This window comes from Strongylocentrotus purpuratus, unplaced genomic scaffold, assembly GCF_000002235.5.
Source record: "Strongylocentrotus purpuratus isolate Spur 01 unplaced genomic scaffold, Spur_5.0 spur5_contig_861, whole genome shotgun sequence".
Taxonomy (NCBI): Eukaryota; Metazoa; Echinodermata; class Echinoidea; order Camarodonta; family Strongylocentrotidae; genus Strongylocentrotus; species Strongylocentrotus purpuratus.
Window position 1 is genome coordinate 1,773,832 of NW_022145570.1, and position 23,007 is coordinate 1,796,838.

Genomic DNA, 23,007 nt, shown 5'->3' on the forward strand with positions numbered 1-23,007 from the left:
AGAGAGTTTTACGTCTCAACTCAGTTTGCAGTCCAAAGATTAACAACATTTTACTTTGTTTGATTTCTAGGGACATGTTCCCTGGTATGACTTCTAACTCAGAGTGTTTGTTTTTTTCTCCAGTTTACAGAATCTGCATTTGGTCACAATCATTTGATACTTTTTGCACTATTTCTAATCTCATGCACTTTGTTGACATGTGGAGGCATAGTGCTCAATTAGGAAATCAGTATTCTGAAAGCTCACATGTAAGTCCCCATTTCTAGTTGGCAGGAGGTGCGTTGCGCGTATGCCATGTTGCACAAATGTGATGTGTGCGCAGTAGTGGAAAGAAGAGTTTGGATATTCTGAAAACGCTGTTAGCACTGAAGTAACTAAAATAACATTAAAGATCTCCTTAGTTTTTAAATACACAGCTTTTTTTTCTTGCATTCCTCATGTTATTCGCAGGATTTCATTAAGCACTATTAAAGTCAGCATTCAGAATACCGATTTGGAGGTCTATAACACTGTATGTCTCAATTAAGTGTCAGGACTTAAAAAGGAAAGTTTTAAAAAGGTGAAGTGAGCTTTCACACTACTGCCATGGTCTTTTTTTGAAAGATGCAGTCCTTGCAGATAGTGGGATATTATTAATTGACCTTTGCCTCGGTAAAGGTCAAGGAGGTCATCAAACATATTGACTTGATTGCTTAGATATTAGAGTTCAAGGAGTTCCCCAAATGGTACAGTACACAGAGCTCTATGCAAACTTTTGATTTGAAGGAGGTCCAAATCATACATTACAGTCTGTGTGCATGAGCCCTATTATATGAACACATTTAAAAAAAATTGGGGTCTGGACTTCAACTGTGGGTGCCCATGTGTCCCAGGCAGCTGTTACTGTCGAGCCCCGCAGTACTACTGGAGTTATAAAATGATTTGGAGCTTTATACATTGTGAATATTTTATTTTGAAAAATTAGGCAACAGGTTGACAATATTCTAAAATGGTATATTGTAAAAATGTGAACCACCCTGATGAGGTCATGGGCTACAGCACTATTTAACCGTCTCGTGAAATTGAAAAATATTTGTCCTGAACATATTTTCATGGAGTTCTTGTGACTCATAGAATATCACAAATTGAGTAAATTAAAATGCTATTTTCTTCTTTTTTTATCCTTTTGAATTACACTTTTATCACTGGTGCCCTATTTTTTCTTCTATTGTTTACTTGTAATTACTATATTAATTTGTCTTACAGCTTAGAGAAGAAAACAAAATTGTGTAATATATAAAAGTCTGATGTACTGCAGTGCACTAGTGGTAGAAATTTATTATTGCTTATCTTGCAGTGTATCTTGAATAGATCTAGAGAACTTCCTCTCCGCCCCCCCCCACTCCCCAATGTGTACAATGTTTAGAGCCGAACAAATTGGCCCAAATTCACAAAAGAGGTTTGTCGACAAACTTCCATTTGTTTCGACAAACCTTCTTTTGTTGTTTACAAACCAAGGTTTGTAAAAACGCGTCGTATAACGCACATAAACCTTGGTTTGTCGACAAACCTCCTTTGTGAATTTGGGCCCGAGTGTTCATATGTTTGCCATACTAACAAGTCTTGTAGTACATAATTACAGTGTCAAGTTGTCAACATTCCAAACCCGATATTAATTTTTCTCCTATTAAGCACACTCAAGAAGTGTATGAGAGGTACATGATCTTTTCGGAGGCTCGCCGTACTGTAAAGACATAAAATGAAACAAAGAAATTAGAGTAAAATAGAACAAAACGTTCCTCATATATACATGTACATGTAATCATGAATTTGTACATGTAGATATTGTACTGTGCTATAAATATAAACCAAAATAATTCCAAAAGATTTTGAACACAATGTTTGACTGAAAAAGAAAGTAGGACCCTGCACTATATGTGTGAATATTTATTAAAGTTTGAGCAATGTTTTACAGCATCATGCACACTGTACATGTCATGTATGTGAGTTTTTATTTGCCTGTATGATGTGTTGTTCGCATTAATGCAACAAATTGGAATTCAGTGTTTTATAGTAGGTTGCATATTAATGTTCAGTTCATAAAGTAATAATGTCTTCAACTTGACCATTGCCTACAGAATTCTTCATATCAAGACAGCAGTGAATATATATCTGACCATTTGTATGATTGCTATCTATCCTTGTAGAGCGATGAGGAGTCCCTGCCTCTGGCTCAGTCTCTCCTGGCTGCTTTGTCAGACCTTCTCTTCTGCCCTGATTTCACCGTGGTAGCTGCCAAGAAAGCTGGACCTGTAAGTATTCCAAGATGGCCAAGGTCCATTGTGATTGATCTATCTTACTCAAACTGGATATTTGTAGCATCATGTACATGTAACACATTATACAAGTAATTCATTTTTTGCAGGTGCACTGTATTCACTGCACGCAGGTTAAGGTGCAATCGGATTACGAGCAAGATTTAAATTATGTGTATAATGTGTAAATATATAGCATTTGTTTTATTAAAAGGGTCTAGAATATGAATTTGAAGTCAAATAAGCGACAAACGTGATAAAAATGCCACGAATCGAACAGTCATGAGTCCGTTGTCTGCCTTGAAGTGTTCATGGTTCTGATCGCTGGCCAACAAAGAATTAAATGATATTTTAAGATTCAAAGATTTGTGTATGCGTAATATGTCTGGGGGATGTATCTTTAGTCAACTGTGGTAATCCCCCTTTCCTTCCATTGGTCAACCTAAGAAAAAATAAAGAGATATCATACAGTGGTATAATTCTTGTTTCAGGAAGATGAGGTCCCGGGTTCAACTTCTAGACAGGTTGCCAAACATGATGATTATTTTATTTCCAGGCAAGATGATAACATTCAAAACATCACAAGGTTGACAACAAAAAAATACTGCTTATGTTTATTGCTGTCTGGTATTTTATTACTGAATTCCAGCCTGCTTGTAATTAGACTTTTGCCAAAAATTTGATTTGTATTCCCATGATGATAATGAACATGTATAACCATGATTCTTAACAATATTTCCCACTTGTTTGCCGATAGGAGAAGCCTGAGGACCCTCAATCCATAGACAGCTGTGAGTACATCTGGGATGCCGGGGTGGGGTGCGCTACTGCCCCGCCCCACTTTGCCCACCTGGATCAGAATCGGACTGAGATCCTTAAGCTTCTCCTTACCTGCTTCTCAGAAACCATGTACCTTGCTCCAGCTAGTAAGTACTCATCAAATTGGCAACATTAAATCTGTGTCATAATTTAGAGGAGATGTTCAGTTTAGCTAATAACCTGTGTCTAAGAAACAGCTCACACTCCAGCTAGTAAGTACTGATCATCAAATTGGCAATATTAAATCTGTGTCATTATTTAGAGGTGATGTTCAGCTCAGCTACATGTAATAACCTGTGTCTATTATTAAAGTAGATATTCATTGATTTTAAAAACTAATTTTATTTTCATTATTGCAAAATTGAAACTTTGATTCGACAAGTGTATCAAAATTCAATGCTTGGAAACATTCGAAGTAACGATTATTATATTTTACAAAACGCTTAAATACAGCCCCGGCATAGCACCTGAAGAGCTCTCCGAACGCTGCTGAGATGTGTGAGATCACAGTATGGACATGATTTGCACAAGCAGACGATGTTCCATGACATCTCACACATTTTCAGTGCCTGTGTTTTCATCTTCTCTTGAGTTCTTTCTCTTACTTCACTACCGTCAGGCTAAATGTATAATCTATTGCCTCACTCTAAACCCCGCACATGGTTTTATTTTAATGACAAATGCAGCGATACAAAAATAAAGGAATCTGACGCTTGTAAACAAAATAAGACGCCATTGTATATTCAGCTGCACACATCCCGGTATGTTCGGCGTTTCAAGAGGGAACAAATGTCGTCCTAAGTATCATTCCGCGGGGTTTTCACTTTGAAAGTCTGGTTTCTTTGATTGTTAATTAACCCCTATTCTGTGTTTTCACAAGCAAAAGATCTTAGTTATCAGAATCGGGTCATATCCCCTTTTGAATGGTTTGACATGCCATTACATGTATATACACACTGAACTCATTATAATTTGACAAATAATAGCTTTGCACTTATGTTCATTCTCTATGGGATGTCGTCTGCTTGAGCAGTGTTGGTCCATATAGTGACGTCATTAAACATCGTTATTTTTTCCGGCAAATCTCTTGTATATATCCCAGCTGCTATGGAGGTGGTTGTATTTGTATTTTTATAAATCACCCGATATGTAGTTGACCTAAAACTTGTACGATGGCCATCTGTTAGCTTACCAGTTTCTGGTAATACATTAGTTGACATATTTGTGATTTTCTTTGAATTTCACCTTAAGAAACAGCTCACACTCCAGCTAGTAAGTACTCATCATCAAATTGCCAACATTAAACCTATATCATTATTTAGTGGTCATGTTTTGTTCAGCTAATAACCTGTGTCTAAGAAACACTGCTCACACTCCAGCTAGTATGAGCTCATCGTCAAATTGGCAACATTAAAGATAAACTTGAGTTCTGGTAAAAAAAAGAAAATGAATTCTCACAGAATCTAACGAAACTTACACTGAATGTTCAAGATTACAAATAAATGTCATGTGCCAAACAATTTTGGAAGAAAATGTATACTGGCTGAGTAATGAGCATAGAAAGTTAAGGAAATCAAGGTAAGTAGGCCCGACACCATTTGTTTAGTCCCATATACTTCTTTCTGTTTACAGTGCTTGTTACTTTACCAAGACTGGGCCAAATTTATGATGATTTTGATGACTCCAGAACCTTGCATTACACACCATTACTTACATGCTATATGATCAACTTTTCTGATCCATTCCACACCTTTTCTTTCACAATGCAATCGCATCACCGGTACTCAAGTTTATCTTTAAACCGATATCATTATTTAGAGGTCGTGTTTGGTTCAGTTAATAACCTGTGTCTAAGAAACTTAGCTCACACTCCAGCTAGTGTGAGCTCATCATCAAATTGGCAACATTAAACCGATATCATTATTTAGTGGTCGTGTTCAGTTCAGCTAATAACCTGTGTCTAAGAAACACAGCTCACACTCCAGCTAGTAATTACTCATCATCAAATTGGCAACATTAAATCTATATCATTATTTAGAGGTCGTGTTCGGTTCAGCTAAATAACCTGTGTCTAAGAAACACAGCTCACACTCCAGCTAGTAAGTACTCATCATCAAATTAGCAACGTTAAACCTGTATCATTATTTAGAGGTGATGTTCGGTTCAGCTACTAACCTGTGTCTAAGAAACACAGCTCACACTCCAGCTAGTGTGAGGTCATCATCAAATTGTCAACATTAAACCTATATCATTATTTAGACGTGATGTTATAACCTGTGTCTAAGAAACACAGCTCACACTCCAGCTAGTAAGTACTCATCATCGAATTGGCAACATTAAATCTATATCATTATTTAGAGGTCGTGTTCGGTTCAGCTAAATAACCTGTGTCTAAGAAACACAGCTCACACTCCAGCTAGTAAGTACTCATCATCAAATTGGCAACGTTAAACCTGTATCATTATTTAGAGGTGATGTTCGGTTCAGCTACTAACCTGTGTCTAAGGAACACAGCTCACACTCCAGCTAGTGCCCTAAATCTCTGTGTATAAGGCGCACCTGTGTATAAGGCACACCCCTATTTTGGGGGCCAAAAAAAACAACAAAAAAAAAACACAGCTCACACTCCAGCTAGTAGGTACTGATCATCAAATTGTCAATATTAAACTTATATCATTATTTAGAGGTGATGTTCGGTTCAGCTAATAACCTGTGTCTAAGGAACACAGCTCACACTCCAGCTAGCAAGTACTCATCGTCAAATTGGCAACGTTAAATCTATATCATTATTTAGAGGTGATGTTCGGTTCAGCTAATAACCTGTGTCTAAGAAACACAGCTCACACTCCAGCTAGTAAGTACTCATCGTCAAATTGGCAACGTTAAATCTATATCATTATTTAAAGGTGATGTTCAGCTAATAACTTGTGTCTATTACACAGCTCACACTCCAGTTAGTATGAGCTCATCATCGAATCGTCAACATTAACCTGCATGTATATCATTATTTAGAGATATCCGATAGGCTGAAGTTTGAAGTTTCATGCTTTAATTTTAACGGTTTTTAGTAGGTCATGATTTATTTATACATTGTACATTTGACAGACACTGTTGACAAAGATTCTTCCATCTTGTTTCTGCCTCCATCTTTCACAAAATTTGCTGTTCCAACTGACTCATGAAAGAAAAGTAATATGAATAAACATTTTACTTCTCTACCATCTAAATGTTACAACCTACGAAATGCTAATGTGTTGATGATTAACTCTGCCATGATACTAGTCATATCTTGAGTCCTTCCTTTCTAATGAGTGAGAATAGTAATACCATGGATTTGAACCAGCTCTTGAAGTGGATCGTGAAGCGGCACTTGAGCCATGACCTGCTGATAATATGAGGGCACTGCCGTATAGTGTTTCCTTTCAGTCATAACTTCCTGATTCAGAATTTATAAAGATTAGGCCTGTACAGATTGAACATATTTTGTCTGCAGTTGCCTCTCTGGACCCAGGTTTTGTCCAATGAAGAGGTGATATTTCCTGTATGCAATGTGTGCACATGTAGCTGACAGTTTTTAGAGATAAAACAAATAAAAGCATGCCTGCATTTGAGGCAGAAGCAATTATTCAGATTTATTATTGGTTCTAGAAATCCTTGTAATTAGTAATTTCTTGTACTGGTACAATGTGGTTGTTTACTCATAACATGTTATTAGAGGTCTCTACAAAGTGCTAATGGAGTAAGATTAAATGTTTATACATGTACATGTACAAATGTAGTTCTCTCTGTTTCCCTTCAATTGTGAAGTGTGCATAGGAAACATTGCACTCTCATATTATTTAATGGTGTATTTATAATAAAGTCTGCCTTTCAACCTAAGCTGAATTGAACCATTTTTACAAATACAATCAAAATGCATACATGTTCATGTACATGTATCAGACCTGCCAACCAGTACGATTTAGTCGTATTTAGTACGATTTTTAGAAGCAAATACGACAGTACGATTTTCCTTAATAAAATACGATTTAAAAAAAAAAAAAATTTAATTAATATTTTGTGAGCGTCCGCCATTTTCAATGGCAAAATGCCCATTCTATCCCGAAAAGTATCCTACAAGCATCTCACATCGGCAATTTGGGGATGGTTATTGGTTCATCAAACACACCAGTCGTGACGAAATAATGCATATTCAACCAATGATCAATACAAAAAATTCTTCCTGTAGGTAGAAACTGTAAGAGGCATTGATCCGCATAACAATCCGTGTTTATTTTCAAGAATACAACTTTTGTGAGTAAAATACAACTTTTGACACTAAAGAATACAGTTTTTGAACTCCAGAGGTTGGCAGGTCTGCATGTATGTATAACAATTCATAACAATAATATACCATTATATTATAAGGAATAACAGAGTCATATTTTATTTGGCATGGTAAATGTGAATCATCATAATATAAGGTATGTGGGTCAAAATAGAAGTAAAACAGTAAGGAAAAGAACAAAAAGACGGATGAAGAGAAGGGAGAGACTGAATGTGGAAGGCATATATTATGGATGAATGAGTGGTATATGCATCATCTGACATGATTCTCTTAATCTTCTTAAACCTTTAATAACCTTAAATCTGCATTATGTGGAATATTGTTGTTTATATTTTTGTCATTTATTGTGGTATGTTTTTACAATTTTATATCTGTATTCTTTATAGGTGATGCACACAGCCTGCCCAATCAGTGGATCAGCTTCTTTTGCTCATCAGACAACAGGTGAGTCTTGATCAGTTTGAATGGATTGAAAGGTATGGACAAGATTCAATAAGCCAGTCTGTAGATCTATACAATCTGCTCATCGGCAGATAAAGGTCATTTGTACCAAAATTGTTGATTTCACCAAGATGAATACTGGATACATGCTCATAAAAGTTATGTAATCAATATGCACTGAGCATAAGGAGCGCATTTGGAAGTATTCTTCAAAAGAGAGCAAACAAAAAGGTATTCATGAAACATATCCATGACTTTGGCAGCAGTTATTCTAAAATCTAAAAATGGGACTGCTCCATGTGTAAAAGATCTGTGAATATTTGGGATCATTTGTACTAGATGTGCTACATGTAACTACAAAGTTTTCTATTGTGCCATGTGGGATATGTTATATTGAAATAAGCATCAAGTATTGCAGAAAAACACTGATGGATGTAATTAAATGATACCTTTCCCATCTTGTTTCAGACACGCCCTTCCCCTGTTCACCTCTATGATAAACATAGCCTGTGCCTACGACCCTGTGGGCTATGGAATGCCATACAATCACCTACTCTTCTCGGACACCAGAGAACCGCTGGTAGAGATCGCTTCACAGATCCTGGTCGTTACCCTCGATCATGCAAACCCTCACAATGTTGCATCATCGGTAGACGGTGCAGAAGAAGTTCACGAGGTAATCTTCCCCACAAAACATTAGCCTTAGCAGTTCAGAGTATTCTAAAGGTTAAAGGTCAAAATGAATCAGCTTTTCTTCCTCAAATTGGCAACAATTAGTTGTATTTTCAACTCTTTCATACAAAAATAAAAAATATGTATATTAAATTAATTAGTGTGAATGAAATTTACAACAATTCAACAAGATATATATAGATATATATATATATATATATATATATATATATATATATAAGATTGCACCGCAGTTAATTTCCAGCCACCATAGACTTCAACCCTAAACAATACACTAAAGCCTAAGACCTAAATTATAATCCAATTGTAAACATACATGTAGCCCTGTATTTTTAAATAAAACTTGGAGCAAATGTATCAGTTCATCCTTAGCGGTCCCAATAATGTTGAAGAAATTGTCAAATTTATCTATGAAATGAACTTTCAAATTTTGTGGCACATCATAGGAATTGTACTACATGTACCATGATTGTTGACAAAGATTATAATACATGTACATTCTCCCCTCTAAAACATATGCAATCTCCAGATTACTTTAAGTTTCTTTCCTATGCTTTAGGGAGTGTTACCAGAGAATTTGTTTGTGAACTACCTGTCCCGCATCCATCGAGAGGAAGACTTCCATTTTATCCTAAAAGGCATCACAAGACTCCTGAACAACCCCCTCATACAGGTAAGAAAAAGAACTTTGATGATAATGATGGCTTCTTGTGTAGCACCAGTCTCTGCTGCCTCTGGTAGGTGCTCGTCACGCTTGCTCTACCATGCGTCACAAATTCAATGATCGTGGTCAGTGTTTCAAATTAAGATACCAACAATTTTCCATTAGTCTTTGTTGGCATTATGGGAAAATTTATGAATCTTTAATACATGTTTTTACAAAATTTACTCTGAAGGTCACTAAACCTGGACCAATCATGATTCCTAATTCTTACCCTAGTTGAATATCTTTGATGAAATGTAACCTTGTGATGGTATTCTGAGCCTGGTTTTATCTCTAGAAAATATTTTATTTTAGTTTTAAAATGTAATCGCATTGCGCTATGACCCATGCGTATTGAAGATTGTAAGAATAATGCAATCACATGCTCTTGCACCCAAGAGATTGGCAAATAGTGAATCTATTGTTTGAGCATGGTGAGAGTAACATCTTACAACTTTTCTTTTTGGATATCAGTTCACAAGTGGGCATGTCTTAGTGAGATCAAATCTCACTAAAATGATTCTCAGAATACTAATTTTAAAAAATTGAAAGGGTATTTTATTTCACTGAGATGAAATCAATCTAAGAATACCATGCCTGAGCATTTGTCACTGGAGCAAATCTTGTAATAGGGGTTTCCTGATTCGTCAGAAAGACATTGGTGTGTATTTAGCATAGAAATGCAAGTGACCTGTGAACTCCGCATTTCCCCTGGACTTCCCGTATGACCACAACAAGAAGTTCCTTGTCCTTGTCCACAAGTACCAGTCCATACTCTGGAGGATAGCTTTAACTTTCTTGAAATTCCTTAGCCAGATATTCCTGCCTTGTTCCACCAGGAACTGCTTTATTCAGAGTCTGAATTTACCAATTAACATCAGGAAAATAAATGTTTCTTTTTGAAGAAATAACTTACTGGTTCCACTGAGAAGATAGCTTTTCGCCAAGAGTTATTGATTCCCTTCTGGAAGATCCACAACAAGATGATCCTCATATCTCCTCAAGTTCAGCACCTGTCTTCTGTAAAATAACTATTATTATGGCATTCTTGTATATCTTTCCTAGACCTATCTCCCTGGTTCCACCAAGAAGATAGCCTTCCACCAGGAGTTACTGGTTCTCTTCTGGAAGATGTGTGACCACAACAAGAAGTTCCTCTTCTATGTTCTCAAGAGCAGTGATGTCTTAGAAGTTCTTGTTCCCATCCTCTACCATCTCAATGATGCAAGGGCTGATCAGTGTAAGTCAATCAACTGATTATCAAGATATTTATGATAGAAAATCGAAATTTCATTTTGCATTTTCCTAACGGTTTTGATAACACTACAGTCTATTGGCAAAAATGAGTATCGTAAAACCGGTCAGTCAAAGATTTTTACTTTTTTGAGGCACGTCATGATTATTTTGAAGCAGAATTTTTTTTGTAGGGCCATGCATCTCAGATTTAACATTGTTAAACGATGCCTTTAAAGCTAAAACATTCGCGAATGTTACATTGTACTATGCTCTGGATCCACACCTTTGTGAATTCAGTGCATAGTGCTTTGGAATTCACCATGCAATGCACATGACATTATCACCCTTTCCATTGTTTTTCATTGCCATGATCATGCATATTGTTAATATAATCATTATGGAAACTTAGTTAAAATTCTGAATTGAAAAGAAAAATTGTTTATTTAAAGTAAAATTTGAAATTTTGACAGGAAGAACTAGGACCACTGCTTTTACTGGCACGAATTGTACATAGAGATAATGAGGTATTGAGCTATTGATTAGGAGAAATTATGTGATGTGCATTATATGAGACAAAAGGTACATCTTAGATGTGTATGAGTATAGTACAGAGGGTTCAATTTGATTTCCAAGGCATTGCTACAGTTATGAATATTTGAAAATATGATATTAAGTAGGAACATACAAACTAATATAAAGCCTTTATGATGTGACTATTTCTTACAGCTCGCGTTGGTCTGATGCACATTGGTGTTTTCATCCTCCTGCTCCTGAGCGGAGAGAGGAACTTTGGTGTCCGTCTCAACAAGCCGTACAGTGTACGCGTACCCATGGACATTCCAGTGTTCACAGGCACCCATGCTGATTTCCTTATCATTGTAAGTCAGAGGAGGTTTCCTCTTTGTATCTTGTCTATTTTTTTTATATTTTTGTAAAAGATTTTATGGAATTCTTCATTTTAGACAGTGTCAAATAAATGTGAACGAATTCTGGCAACATTATCTGTTGTGAATTTTGAGTATTACACCCATGTGTTTGTGTTATACCCTGAACTTCCTTCTTCATTCATCTTTTCATTATTTAGTAGACTAGTAATGTGGGAACACACTTCATTGAGAGTTGTCATGGTTTTAAGTATTATATTTATTTTTAAAGTTTATTATTGCCCAGAAACCCCTTTTTTTTATATGAATAAAAGCCCATGGCAAGATATATTTTACATGCATTATTGCCACTTTCAAAATCTTTAATGCATCTTAGCTCCAGCAGGGAAAAAAATTCAGGGGGCTATTTTTGTTTTTGATTGAATATGCAAATTTTAGGGGGCGATTTCGACATTTCGGGGCGAAGTGTATTGTTTTTCCCAGTCATACACATTCCTTTCCTCGCCCCATCCATTGTTCCTCACTCTGGTGAGACACTCTTCTAGAAGAAAAAAAATGTTGATGTTGTTGTTGTTGTTTGTTTGTTTTCAACTAGTAAAGTACAAACACACTAGATTGCTCTGACACATAGTTTTATTTGTGTAATATACAGGTATTCCATAAGATCATCACATCAGGGCACCAGCGATTACAACCCCTCTATGACTGTCTCCTGACTATCATTGTTAACGGTAAGAATAGTTTACATGTATGTTTGCCACTCTGAACCCAGGTTTGTAAGCTGATATGTAAGCAGGCTCTGCGACACATGCTCTGGCGACTTTTGCTCTGGATTTATCTTCCTGTATTAAATAAATTCCCAATTGAAATCATGGACCAAACACTGTAACATAAAGTCTAAGCCTAATTGTAATTATCACTACCCTAACTTTAAACCCAGAGCCAATATCATCCAAGCAACTGTTGTATCACTAATTTGTTTATTGTGGTTATATATTACCGGTATATACAATGTAGAATCTAAGTGTGGATTTGTGGAGATACATTAAGCCTGGTTTTTCTAATGTACATGTATATCTTCTAAAAACAACATGAGTGAAACAAATATATTGACGGGAGAACTATAGTGAATGCAAATGAACTGTTGTACAGCTACTGGAAAAATAGTATTGATTTTTGCTACCCACCAACTTCCAATCGCCTACTCACAAGGACTTTAGAAGTGTAGAAGCTTTTGTTTACCTTAATCAATGGTGCCAGCTTTAGACCAATTTAGGGCTTTGAGTAGCTTGTTAATCTATTGATGAACTTGGTGGTTTTTCATAAAGCTTTCAAGGCTCTTTTGTTAGACATTTTGCTATTGACAACAGAGTGTGAGTCATTCATTGTGTTCTAAATGGACAATAGGAAAGACTGTGTGTGCTGTGAACAATAGACGTTACTGCCATCTACCAACTCCCTGTAACTACCAAGCTCCTGAGGGCTATAGTATAGGAGATTTAAAGCCCTTCTTAAGTGAATCCCCAAAGATTTGATGGCAACATTTGACTTATAAAATTGTACCATTTATGAAAGAGAATGTCATTTAAGACACATTTCTGCAAAGATTTTTCAAAACAAATGTGTTTGAAATCGAAAATTGATGAAAGAATAATTTAGGTTTTCTGCGTACAACAGTACTAGTAAACCCAAATTATGTATTCTTTTATCAATATTTGTCTTCAAACACTTTTTTTTTTTTTGGGGGGGGGGGGATCAATCTTTACAGAAATGTGACTTAAATGACATCCCCCCTTCACATTATGATACAATTTAAATGAAATTTTGCCAGCAAATGTGGGGCAAATTTGGGACTCCCTACACTTTAAGAGGGGCTTTGATCCCTTTGGGACAAGATTGCACATTCTGTGGTTTTGCTTAAGTAAATTGATTCAGAGCCCTAAAAATTATATCAGATTCATGAAAAGAAATAGCAGAAATTCTTCACATATTGTGTCAATTTTTGTTGAATTTTTTAAAATAAATATTTAGTATTAGAGGGCAAAGGTCATAGGGTCATAAAAGTGTTTAAATATCATTTTTAATATACCATATAATATATTGTCACCGCAATAACTTATAAATCACCTAAGCCATTCAAGCCAAACTTGGATTAGGTATGTATGATCATGCAAGGATGAACTGATTAGATTGTGGGTGTAAGAGGTCAAAGGTGAAAGATCAAAAATGTTTGTAAATTGAATACCAGAAAATATCTCATTACTGTGATAATTATCGGAAATTGAACCAATGTTGACCAAACTGGGCTCAAGTATGTAAAACAATTAAGAAAAATTAAATGAAAAGCTTTGGGGTTTGCGAGGTCAGATATGAAAGGTCACTGGATCATTCATCAATAAATGTATATATAGGTAGAGTCATATTAGAGACACAGTCTGCTTCATCTTGTTGCTTTCTTCTTCTTTTTTGTGTGTGTTTGTCTCAGCTTGAAGATATACAAAAAGGAGGAACAATTACCATTATCAAATATTACTCTTGCTTATTATTTCAGTGTCACCCTATCTGAAGAGTTTATCGATGGTATCAGCAAATAAGATGCTTCATCTCCTGGAGGCATTCTCCACCCCGTGGTTCCTCTTCTCCAGCCCGTCAAATCATCATCTTGTTTTCTTCCTCCTTGAAATCTTCAACAACATCATCCAGTATCAGTTTGATGGTAAGAGCTAATTGCAGTGTGTGCCTCATGTGTGAGTCAGTTCATTATTCTTCATTATTCTTCATTAAGATCATTAAAAGAAAATCCAACCTTAATAGCAAACTGCTTTAAAAGAAAGCAGAAAAATTGCAGAAGTACGTTGGTGAAAGTTGGAATGAAATCGAACAAACAATAAGAAAGTTTAACATTTTGAAAGGTGTTACTACTATACGTACGGGGCATTCAAATTGGCTGAATCAGTAATTTTACTGTCATGTAGTGGCGGACAACTTTCCCATTTGTTCCAACTTGCAAATTCAATGAAATGTCAATCTTTCAAAATGACTAGGGAGGGTCTTTTCTTTTTAGCAGAGATGTAAAAATAAGCTATCCATAATATATTTTAAGTAGTGCCCTAAGGAAGAAGGAAATTACGTTAAAAACAGGAATTAATTATATTGTTGTGCTCGACATATGGGAGAGTTGTCCGTAGTCACGTCACAATCCACTGACCTTATTGCCAGTTTAAGATCAATATAGATTTAGTACTCCCATATTTCAAGCTTTCATAACTCTCTAATTATTGGGGCCAATTTATTTCAACTTTCACCAATGTGATTTTCTTGTACTTCTAAATAATATTAATAAAAGTTTATTAAACATACAAAAGTATATGTTCACATTTAAAACAAATTATTAGCAGGTTGAAAAACACTGGTCTAAACCATCATTCTTAAATGTACAGTCTTCCATCGGTTGGCCACCCTCCCCTCACATGTACATGGCATAAACATGCATGATATCATCTTCTTTTCTCACAGGCAACTCCAACTTGGTGTACACCATCATCCGCAAGCGTACAGTGTTCCATCAACTGGCCAACCTCCCTTCGGACCAAGCCTCTATCTCCAAGGCTCTGGCTAAGAGGAGTAAGAAGGTAGGCCCTAGTCCAGCTGCGGACTACACCGACCCTGCCTCCATGGAGGGGTCTATGCAGGCTGCAGACGCAGAGCCAGGAACCCTCAAAGCTACTCTCCTTGCTACGCCAGGTAAGGAGTCAACACCAGGGTTGTAAGGTCTCAAGACAATCTCAAAATCTATCTTTGTTGGGTCGTGGTCTTGAACCTCAACGTTTCGAAAAAACTACTCGAAGTCGAGATTATGGAACAGTGTACTATACCGTATTTGCCAGCATAAAGGCTGCAGCATTTTTGGAAGAGAAAATATCAAAAAGTCGGGGTGCGGCCTTTGCGGCGAAAAAGTAAAAAAAAAAAATCGCAAGTCAAAACCATGAAAAACAGCACAAATTTGTATGGGACAACAATGAAAGGTGATGGATATTTCTAGAATAACTGTCTAGATTAACACATGTCTCACCGACAATTATGTGTTATATTTTTTAAATGAAGGGCAAAGTTTTGTCAATCTTGTAAATAAAATTCATACACATGTAACTTACAAACCAAACTCTACTGGTAGATAAGTTTTTGCCATAGCTAAAGCAACCTTAATCCTCTCAGCTCGTGCAAGCAAAGCTATGGCGCAATACACAAGAGAAAGCTGCAAGAGAAAGCATCAGGGTCGGGATGGCCCAGCGGTCTAAGGCGGTGGTTCGAGTCGCAATCTACATTTGTACGCTTGGGTTCGTATCCCGCCTCCGACAAATTTTTATTTTTTTTATTTTAATTTTTTTTCTAAAAAATATCAAAATCGGGGGTGCGGCCTATGCGGCGCCGCAGCCTTATTGCCGGCAAATACGGTAGTCGCCGTCCCAGTCTTGGTCTTGGTCTCTGGAGCTCTCAGTCTCCGAAGAGTCTGTCTCGTTTTTGGACCTTGAGATCATTCTAAAGAAACTTATTTTATGTCAAAATCTTTCAGGAGATTCCCAATTTTTGTTTGTTATTGTTACCTATTATTATATGTATTTTTCTTATTGTTATCCATATTATGTATTTAGTTTGCCTCATGTCATTTTCTTTAACTGTTCATTATATACATATTTTGTCAGGCACATTAAACATTCCTCGGAATGAATATGGGGGCATAAGAAATGTTACTATTGTTACTATTAATACAGTCAAACCTGTCTATAGCGACCACCCAAGGGAAACACAAAAAGTGGTCTTTGTAGACAGGTTCCTTTAGTACATGTTTCAACGAGAAACCTTTTTCAAGGGAAACAAAAAATATAGTTTTTACAGAAGGGTGGTCTTTGTAGACAGGTGGTCATTAAAGAGACTGTCTCATTTGCAGGCCAAAAAAATGAAAAAGTTAAATTCCAACTGCATTTGAAAGATAATACTAATTTAGAACTTCCCTAAAAAAGGTGGGGCTTGAAAATGTCTTCAAGTGGGAAAATAACGACTATTAGTTGTAAAATCGACTTTAGGGCTATAGAGCCCAAAAGTAATATTTTCAGACAATTGTACCGAATGGTCATACGTTTTATGCTGCGCAAAGATTCAATCAGTTTAATTTTGGCCATCACAAAAAGTGGGTTATTGATGTAGAGAAATACTCATGTACCCTTTACAACTCTTTTCATGTATGTTATTACCAAAGAAGAAAAAAAGCCAGTCAGTCACTCAATAGTGTCTGACAGTGAAGTTTAGCAAGTAAACGGTTTTCCTTGCATAATTTGAATATGAGGACACTGCTAACGTTTAAATTTCAGAGATAGGACCTACATGACATATTCATAATTCCTGCAAAGTTCTACAGCATTTGAGGTTGGCTGCAAAAGGGACATAGTACCTTTAAAGCAGGTTCGACTGTAATACAAATGATTGTTGTCTCCTGTTGTTGCCCATCAGGTGTGTCCATGATGACAGAGACGTCTAAGGTGATGCCTGGTGAAGCAGCAGCAGCAGCAGCAGCTAGCATGGAGAACAGCAATGCAGAGGAACTCTCAGGGGGTGGTGGCGACAACATGGCACAGAGCGTAAGTCATGGAGTACCGAAGCTGTGACATCATAAATATCTAGTTTTAGAATTTCTCAATTTTTTCTTCTTTTCTAAAAGAACATAACAAATAATGTCCAAATGTCGATAACCAATTGAATATGTTAAGTATTGGCTGAGATATGACCATCTGAATAAATAGATTTCCTATAGGAACTCAGTATTATAGTGCTCTGGTTCATAACATTACGAGCCAGAGCAAAAAAACACACAGCTCCTATAGGAAATCTATTCATTCAGATGGTCATATCTCAACCAATACTTAACCTATTCAATAGGTTTTCGACATTTGGACATTATTTGTTATGCTTTTTCGGAAAATGAAGAAAAAACTTGAGAAATTCTAGAAATAAATTTTTGATGACGTCACACTTCACCACTATACAATCTGATTTCATTTCTCAAAAATGATTTCATTTGCACACCAGATTATTATGATATTTCTATAAATACATGAAATATTTAAGAATAGGGAGGAATTTGTATGTACAGGTCCCCCTTTAGCTGTTGCAACCACTTTATCGAAAGTTTCTATCTTCAATTTAATGTCCAAAGTTTGCATGTTAAGGAATGGATAGAAACTTGACGTGCCTTCTTGCTTCTGTAACTTTTGCATTGTAATGATGTATTTGAAATTTCACTGTGAATTTCAGCCACTATCGGTGATCTTCCAGTCACTGTATGACTAAATTGCATTGGTTGTTGACATTATCTGTGGACTACGGAATACCTAAGTAACACTTGTTAAAAAGATATTTGCAATAATCTTGCTCATTTGGCTAAGATGCATCAGGTTTTTTTGTGCCATGGCAGAAAATATTTTGTTAAACTGCTTCAATCAGTGAAATGATGTTGCTATTTCTGTAGTTTGGCTATGAAGAATCTTCACTGAGATGACGAAACTGATTTCATCTATGATATCTTGCGTTCCTTGTTTAATGTCTAGATCCAGACAGCTCAAGCCGTCTCCCCTCAAAGCGATACCGAGAGTCACACCTCGGAATCCAGCAGGGTACCGCCACAGGATGGCCAAGCGAGGGCGGGCTTCAGCGGCGATGATTTCCGTCCGGCTGCCCTGCAGAGGACAGGCTCAACCTCATCCAGTGCTGCAGCCAGCGTGGCCGGAGAATGGAGACCAACTCCAGAATGGGTACGCAAATTCAAAACAATACCCTTTAAAGCCCCACTGTACTACGTATAGCTACTTGCACCCTCTATATAGCAAACAATGCCTAAGCGGTGCCCATTGGTCCCCCATGATCCCCTTTTTTCTAATACGTTAATTGAGAGCTGATTTGATGAGATAACCACCTGTCAGTGACCTTGCAGGGAGGTCTAATCCCTCCTGAACAAACTAGTGCCGATGGGATTTAAAATGCTGCTGGAAAATGCTGGAATCTCACTCCTTTGGCATTGAACATGTTTTCGTTTTTTTGTCAACATGTAAATACAATCATATATCTCTTAAAGATGCGTCTAATTTTTGCATTTAGTGTCACATACATATTTATTGTTTTCTTCATTTTTAGTATTATAAAAAAAGAAGCTTACATGTACATTCAGATCAGCATAGAAAGTCACGTAGTCAGATGTTTTGTGTATGAGGAAGTGTATAATTGTTTATTTGCAGTAGACTTAACTAATAATATTTGGATGATTTCTGTTATTGCTCTTTGATCGTGAAATAATGGTGGATTGTGCTGAGCAAGCTATCTGTTTAATACAGTCTTCTACTGCTGCTCTGCTGGTTGATAAATAATTTTTATCAACATATAATTTGCTTGAAAGTTTGTTCTTCTTTACACCTGTATGAAGAATTAGAATAAGTGAAGCCCCATTATTTTGTTCTTCAGGTCCAGTCTTGGAAACAGAAGCTACCCCTTCAGACCATTATGCGTCTTCTTCAGGTCTTGGTCCCACAGGTTGAGAAGATATGTATTGACAAGTGAGTATGGTACAAATATTGACTGATTTGGGGGCATGGTTAAAACTATTGCCCTAGGTGGTCTCAAAACTGTACCGTGCCATGAGGCAAAGTAGAGGGGCATCTTTTAAGTCTGATTGTCACCGAGGAACTATTGTTCCAAATGTGACCTGAGGAATAAGCAGCCAATATGAGTTCCTCGATTCACAAATACAGAAATATTTTAAGAAAAATTGTCTGTCAATATTTATTATCGTTGGCTGGCACAGGGCATGCTACTCGGGTGCCATAGTGAGGGTCAAATTACATATTTTCAAATTGAAATGTATATTGTGTAAACTACAACATTGCAACTTGCCATTGTGATCTTAAGTTTGTCCAGATAAACTGCATGTTCTTAAATATACAGTTTTTGTAATATATGTTGTTGTTACCCTCTTTTGGTCAAATGTAAATCTGTTGACTGAATCTTTTCATTTGTTTTGTTTTGTTGTACTTACAGAGGACTAACAGATGAGAGTGAGATCTTGAAGTTCTTGCAGCACGGTACGCTGGTCGGTCTTCTTCCCGTCCCGCACCCGATCCTCATTAGGAAGTATCAGGCTAACAGCGGGACTACCCTCTGGTTCAGAACATACATGTGGGGCGTCATTTACCTCAGGTAGGACAGCTCATAGTTTTCTGTAGTGTTCTATGGTTTACGTGTTCCTAGAGCCCTCCCCAACCGCTCCCCCTCCCCCTTTCCCAACTCTACCTTGTCCTTATCCATCCCATACATAGGGTCCTTCGTTCTCTCTCTTTCTTTCTCTCTCTCTCTTCCCCCCCCCCCTCTCTCCCTCTCTCCCTCTTTCTCACTCTCTTTCTCACTTTATCTTCTATATTCTTTCCTCTCATTCTTACTTCTCTATTTTCTCTCATCCACTTTCTTTCCCATTATCCCCTTTCTTTTCTGTCCTCTCTCCTCTTCCCTCTCTTTTTATCTCACTTTGTTTTCTCCCATGCTCTCATTTTCTTCGGATGACTTTCCTGTATCTCTCTTTCCCACACACATACATACCGGTACACTAATATTTGGTTCAATTTTGGTACCTTTCATCATGAATAACTTACTAATGTTTATAAGTGTGACAAAAGAATATTGGAAGATCTTTTCTCTCCCTCTATCTCTATGTTTCTTTTTCCCCTCTCTCTCTCTCTCTCTCTCTCTCTCTCTCCGAAGTTACATGTTGGAATGGAGTTGTCCTTATAATTTGTTTTTAAATGGGGAATTGTATTTCCTAATGAGATTTAGAAGTATTGTTTTAGGGGACTTGCATACAAATTGAGGTCTTCATGTAGTGTTGAAAGAGATTAGATTGCAATCAAATATTCTGATATGTTCATGTAGTGGATAAATAGTACTGTCAAACATTTTCACCAAAGATCAGTGCAAGGGCTTACATTAAAAAATAAACATCTTTGTTGTCATTTATCTGTCTTGCCTAATCATTTAGTAGTTCAAACATTTCCATATAAATAACACCATGCTGTCAAATTTACTAAAAGTTCACCCATTGGCTAAAAGCTTTCTTGTTAATTGTTGAACATAAATGAGTTAATACATGAGATCAAACAAAGACATTTCACACCAATTGGCTTCTTTTCAGATTCACCAAATTCATGAGTACATGTAGAAGTGGTTTTGGTGTTCATAGATTCAGTGATTATCTTGACGACTGCTTTAGAAAACTTACTCAAAACTTTAGAAAACTTTAAAAAATCAGTGAAGTTGCCAAGTCTCTATTATTGATTCTATACATGTGGTATTGATCTTTATAAGACATTAGATGTGGTAACATTCACTCAGGCCTTACTTCGCCACAAAATATATGGGGTTACCTCTTGGTTTCCGATGGGCTTTGGGTAAGGTTAAGGGTTTTAGTTTGGTTTCCTAATATGGTGTTGGGTCAGGCATTGAATTTAGGAAATTGTTTAGGGAGCAATTTTCGGTGGATCATGTACCTAACATTAACAACCCCCACAGTATGTGTTTTCTTAAATTAGAAATAAATACATTGAAGACAACAACACGATATAGTGATACTAAAATGAGTAAGCTACAACTTGTGAGACATTGGTTAAAACTATTTCCCTCCAGTAATGTATGAGGCGTGAGGTCTCTCTTATTTATCCGTTGATATTCGTTTGCTGACTATCCTTTTTGGTATCGTATTATTTCTCTTTGTCTGAACACTACACCTATAGGTGGACTAGGAAGAGAAAGAAAAAAGTGCTCTATTGCACGTCTTCCCGCAGGCAGGAATACTATTCCAATTTTATTTTCAAATGGGAAGTCCAGCCCACAAAGTTGCTTTGATTTGAAAGAGAAACAGTAAAAGAAACAATGTTTAGAATCAATTTCCTTTAAAAGACATGAATTTATGCAAAATAATGGTACATGCAATGTGTCCATTTCAATACAGATAAATGGCCGATAGTCACATCGCCTGTATCGTAACATTTATAATCAAAGTTTATACATTTTATACAAAGTTTATATAGTTTTAAAAAGTGTCAGAATTTTTTTAAATAATTATTTTGCCCCTCTCCCCCCAACTCCAGAAAATAAATTATATTCTTTTTGTCTCAAACTAATTTATTTTCAACTGATTTGTAGACTTTCTTCAATCAAAGCAATTGTTATGGGGTGGACATACCGATAAATTATTATTCAATTTTTCAGTGTCACTTCAACATCGGTTTGCACAAAAAGGGGATTTTATTTTGTTACAAGATATTACTTCATAAAATACATTTGTTTTTCTATCTGGTCTGTGCATTGACTCATTTTTGTTTCATGGAATAAGAATTCTCATTGTTTCGCATGCTTAAATCTATTTCATACTTCCAATCAAATTCCTCATGTGTACATTACAGGTTTCCTTCATGCTTCAAACATTGTAGTAATGTTTTCTATAAATCAATTCATGGTTTTCTATGGCTGTGATCCTACTGTTTGGGTTTCTTTAGACTGATTTTCCTAGGTACAAGGACAGATCTAGCAATTTCCAAAGGGGGGGGGGAAGGGATAGTCATGTGATTTTTGTTATCAGAGTATGTTGTACAATCAACAGTCTTTAAGTAGTGATGATAACATATTGATGTCATCTATTTACTCTAGCGATATAAGTTATCGATATACATGGTTTCGCAGTTATAATTTGGGTATTTTTTTAATAAATTACCTATTTGCCCCCCTTTCCCTCTCTTTCTCACTCTCTCCCTCTCTATCATGATTTCACCTATTCCATGTTTTCCCTATAATTTCTTCATTCCTCACTTACTCCTTCAAGCATGTCTATGATCCTGATTACAAGATCAGTTTAGATATATCGTGGTATTCTCATGTACCTCTGACCTGTTCACCTCTGACCTGTTCACCTCACCAGTAATTACTCCTCAAAATTCTTTGTTTGTGTGGTTCATGTAATTACATGTATGTATTCTCTGGAGCAAGATGTTCCAAGCTTTCCAAGAACCCTTTTGGTTTAATTTAGTAGAATATACGTGTACACTGTACATTATATATTACGTGTTGGATTTAAAAAAAACTTTTAATCTTCGATAACTTAAAAGTGAAAAATCGTACAAGACTCGGGTTAAAACTTTGTAAAGTTGAATGATGTCAAATTATTTTGGAAAAAGCTTATGACACTTCTCTGATTAACTGATTTTTATTTTTTGTTATAATTATGCCATCGAATTTCAATTCAATTCTTACTCTTTGTCAGAAATTGCAGAATGTGGTATTGAATGCACGATGACTTTTGTTGTATCTTTAACCAGTTATACTGATACACAGGTATCTTGTGGCCTTGATTTTTCAAAAAGTGAAGATCTCTTTATAACTAGGTATAACTGGAGCATGATGCATGCAATAAGGGAGTTTACAGATAGCACATGGTACAAATGACCCCAAATATCCACAGATCTTTTACACATGGAGAAGTTCCACTTTGAGCATCTCAGAATAATAACTGCCACAGTCCTA

At 36.3% G+C, this 23,007-nt stretch overlaps 1 protein-coding gene across 8 annotated transcripts in view; it reads left to right on the forward strand.

Annotated features, from left to right (window-relative positions):
- Nucleotides 1-23,007, forward strand: part of LOC577473 (protein HID1) — a 33,740-nt gene that overhangs the window by 5,642 nt on the left and 5,091 nt on the right. For 3 of the 8 annotated variants that reach the window (XM_030999020.1, XM_030999041.1, XM_030999053.1), the window contains 15 exons: nucleotides 2,187-2,291; nucleotides 3,052-3,220; nucleotides 3,305-3,325; nucleotides 7,827-7,884; nucleotides 8,350-8,557; nucleotides 9,134-9,247; nucleotides 10,343-10,517; nucleotides 11,240-11,391; nucleotides 12,050-12,128; nucleotides 13,949-14,113; nucleotides 14,914-15,141; nucleotides 16,906-17,033; nucleotides 18,000-18,203; nucleotides 18,907-18,998; nucleotides 19,480-19,638. In XM_030999020.1, the coding sequence (XP_030854880.1) occupies nucleotides 2,187-2,291; nucleotides 3,052-3,220; nucleotides 3,305-3,325; nucleotides 7,827-7,884; nucleotides 8,350-8,557; nucleotides 9,134-9,247; nucleotides 10,343-10,517; nucleotides 11,240-11,391; nucleotides 12,050-12,128; nucleotides 13,949-14,113; nucleotides 14,914-15,141; nucleotides 16,906-17,033; nucleotides 18,000-18,203; nucleotides 18,907-18,998; nucleotides 19,480-19,638 (2,057 nt within the window). Of the gene's footprint in view, nucleotides 1-2,186; nucleotides 2,292-3,051; nucleotides 3,221-3,304; nucleotides 3,326-4,364; nucleotides 4,386-7,826; nucleotides 7,885-8,349; nucleotides 8,558-9,133; nucleotides 9,248-10,342; nucleotides 10,518-11,239; nucleotides 11,392-12,049; nucleotides 12,129-13,948; nucleotides 14,114-14,913; nucleotides 15,142-16,905; nucleotides 17,034-17,999; nucleotides 18,204-18,906; nucleotides 18,999-19,479; nucleotides 19,639-23,007 lie in introns of all 8 variants that reach the window. The other 5 variants (XM_030999046.1, XM_030999057.1, XM_030999062.1 and 2 more) reach the window with 3 other exon arrangements.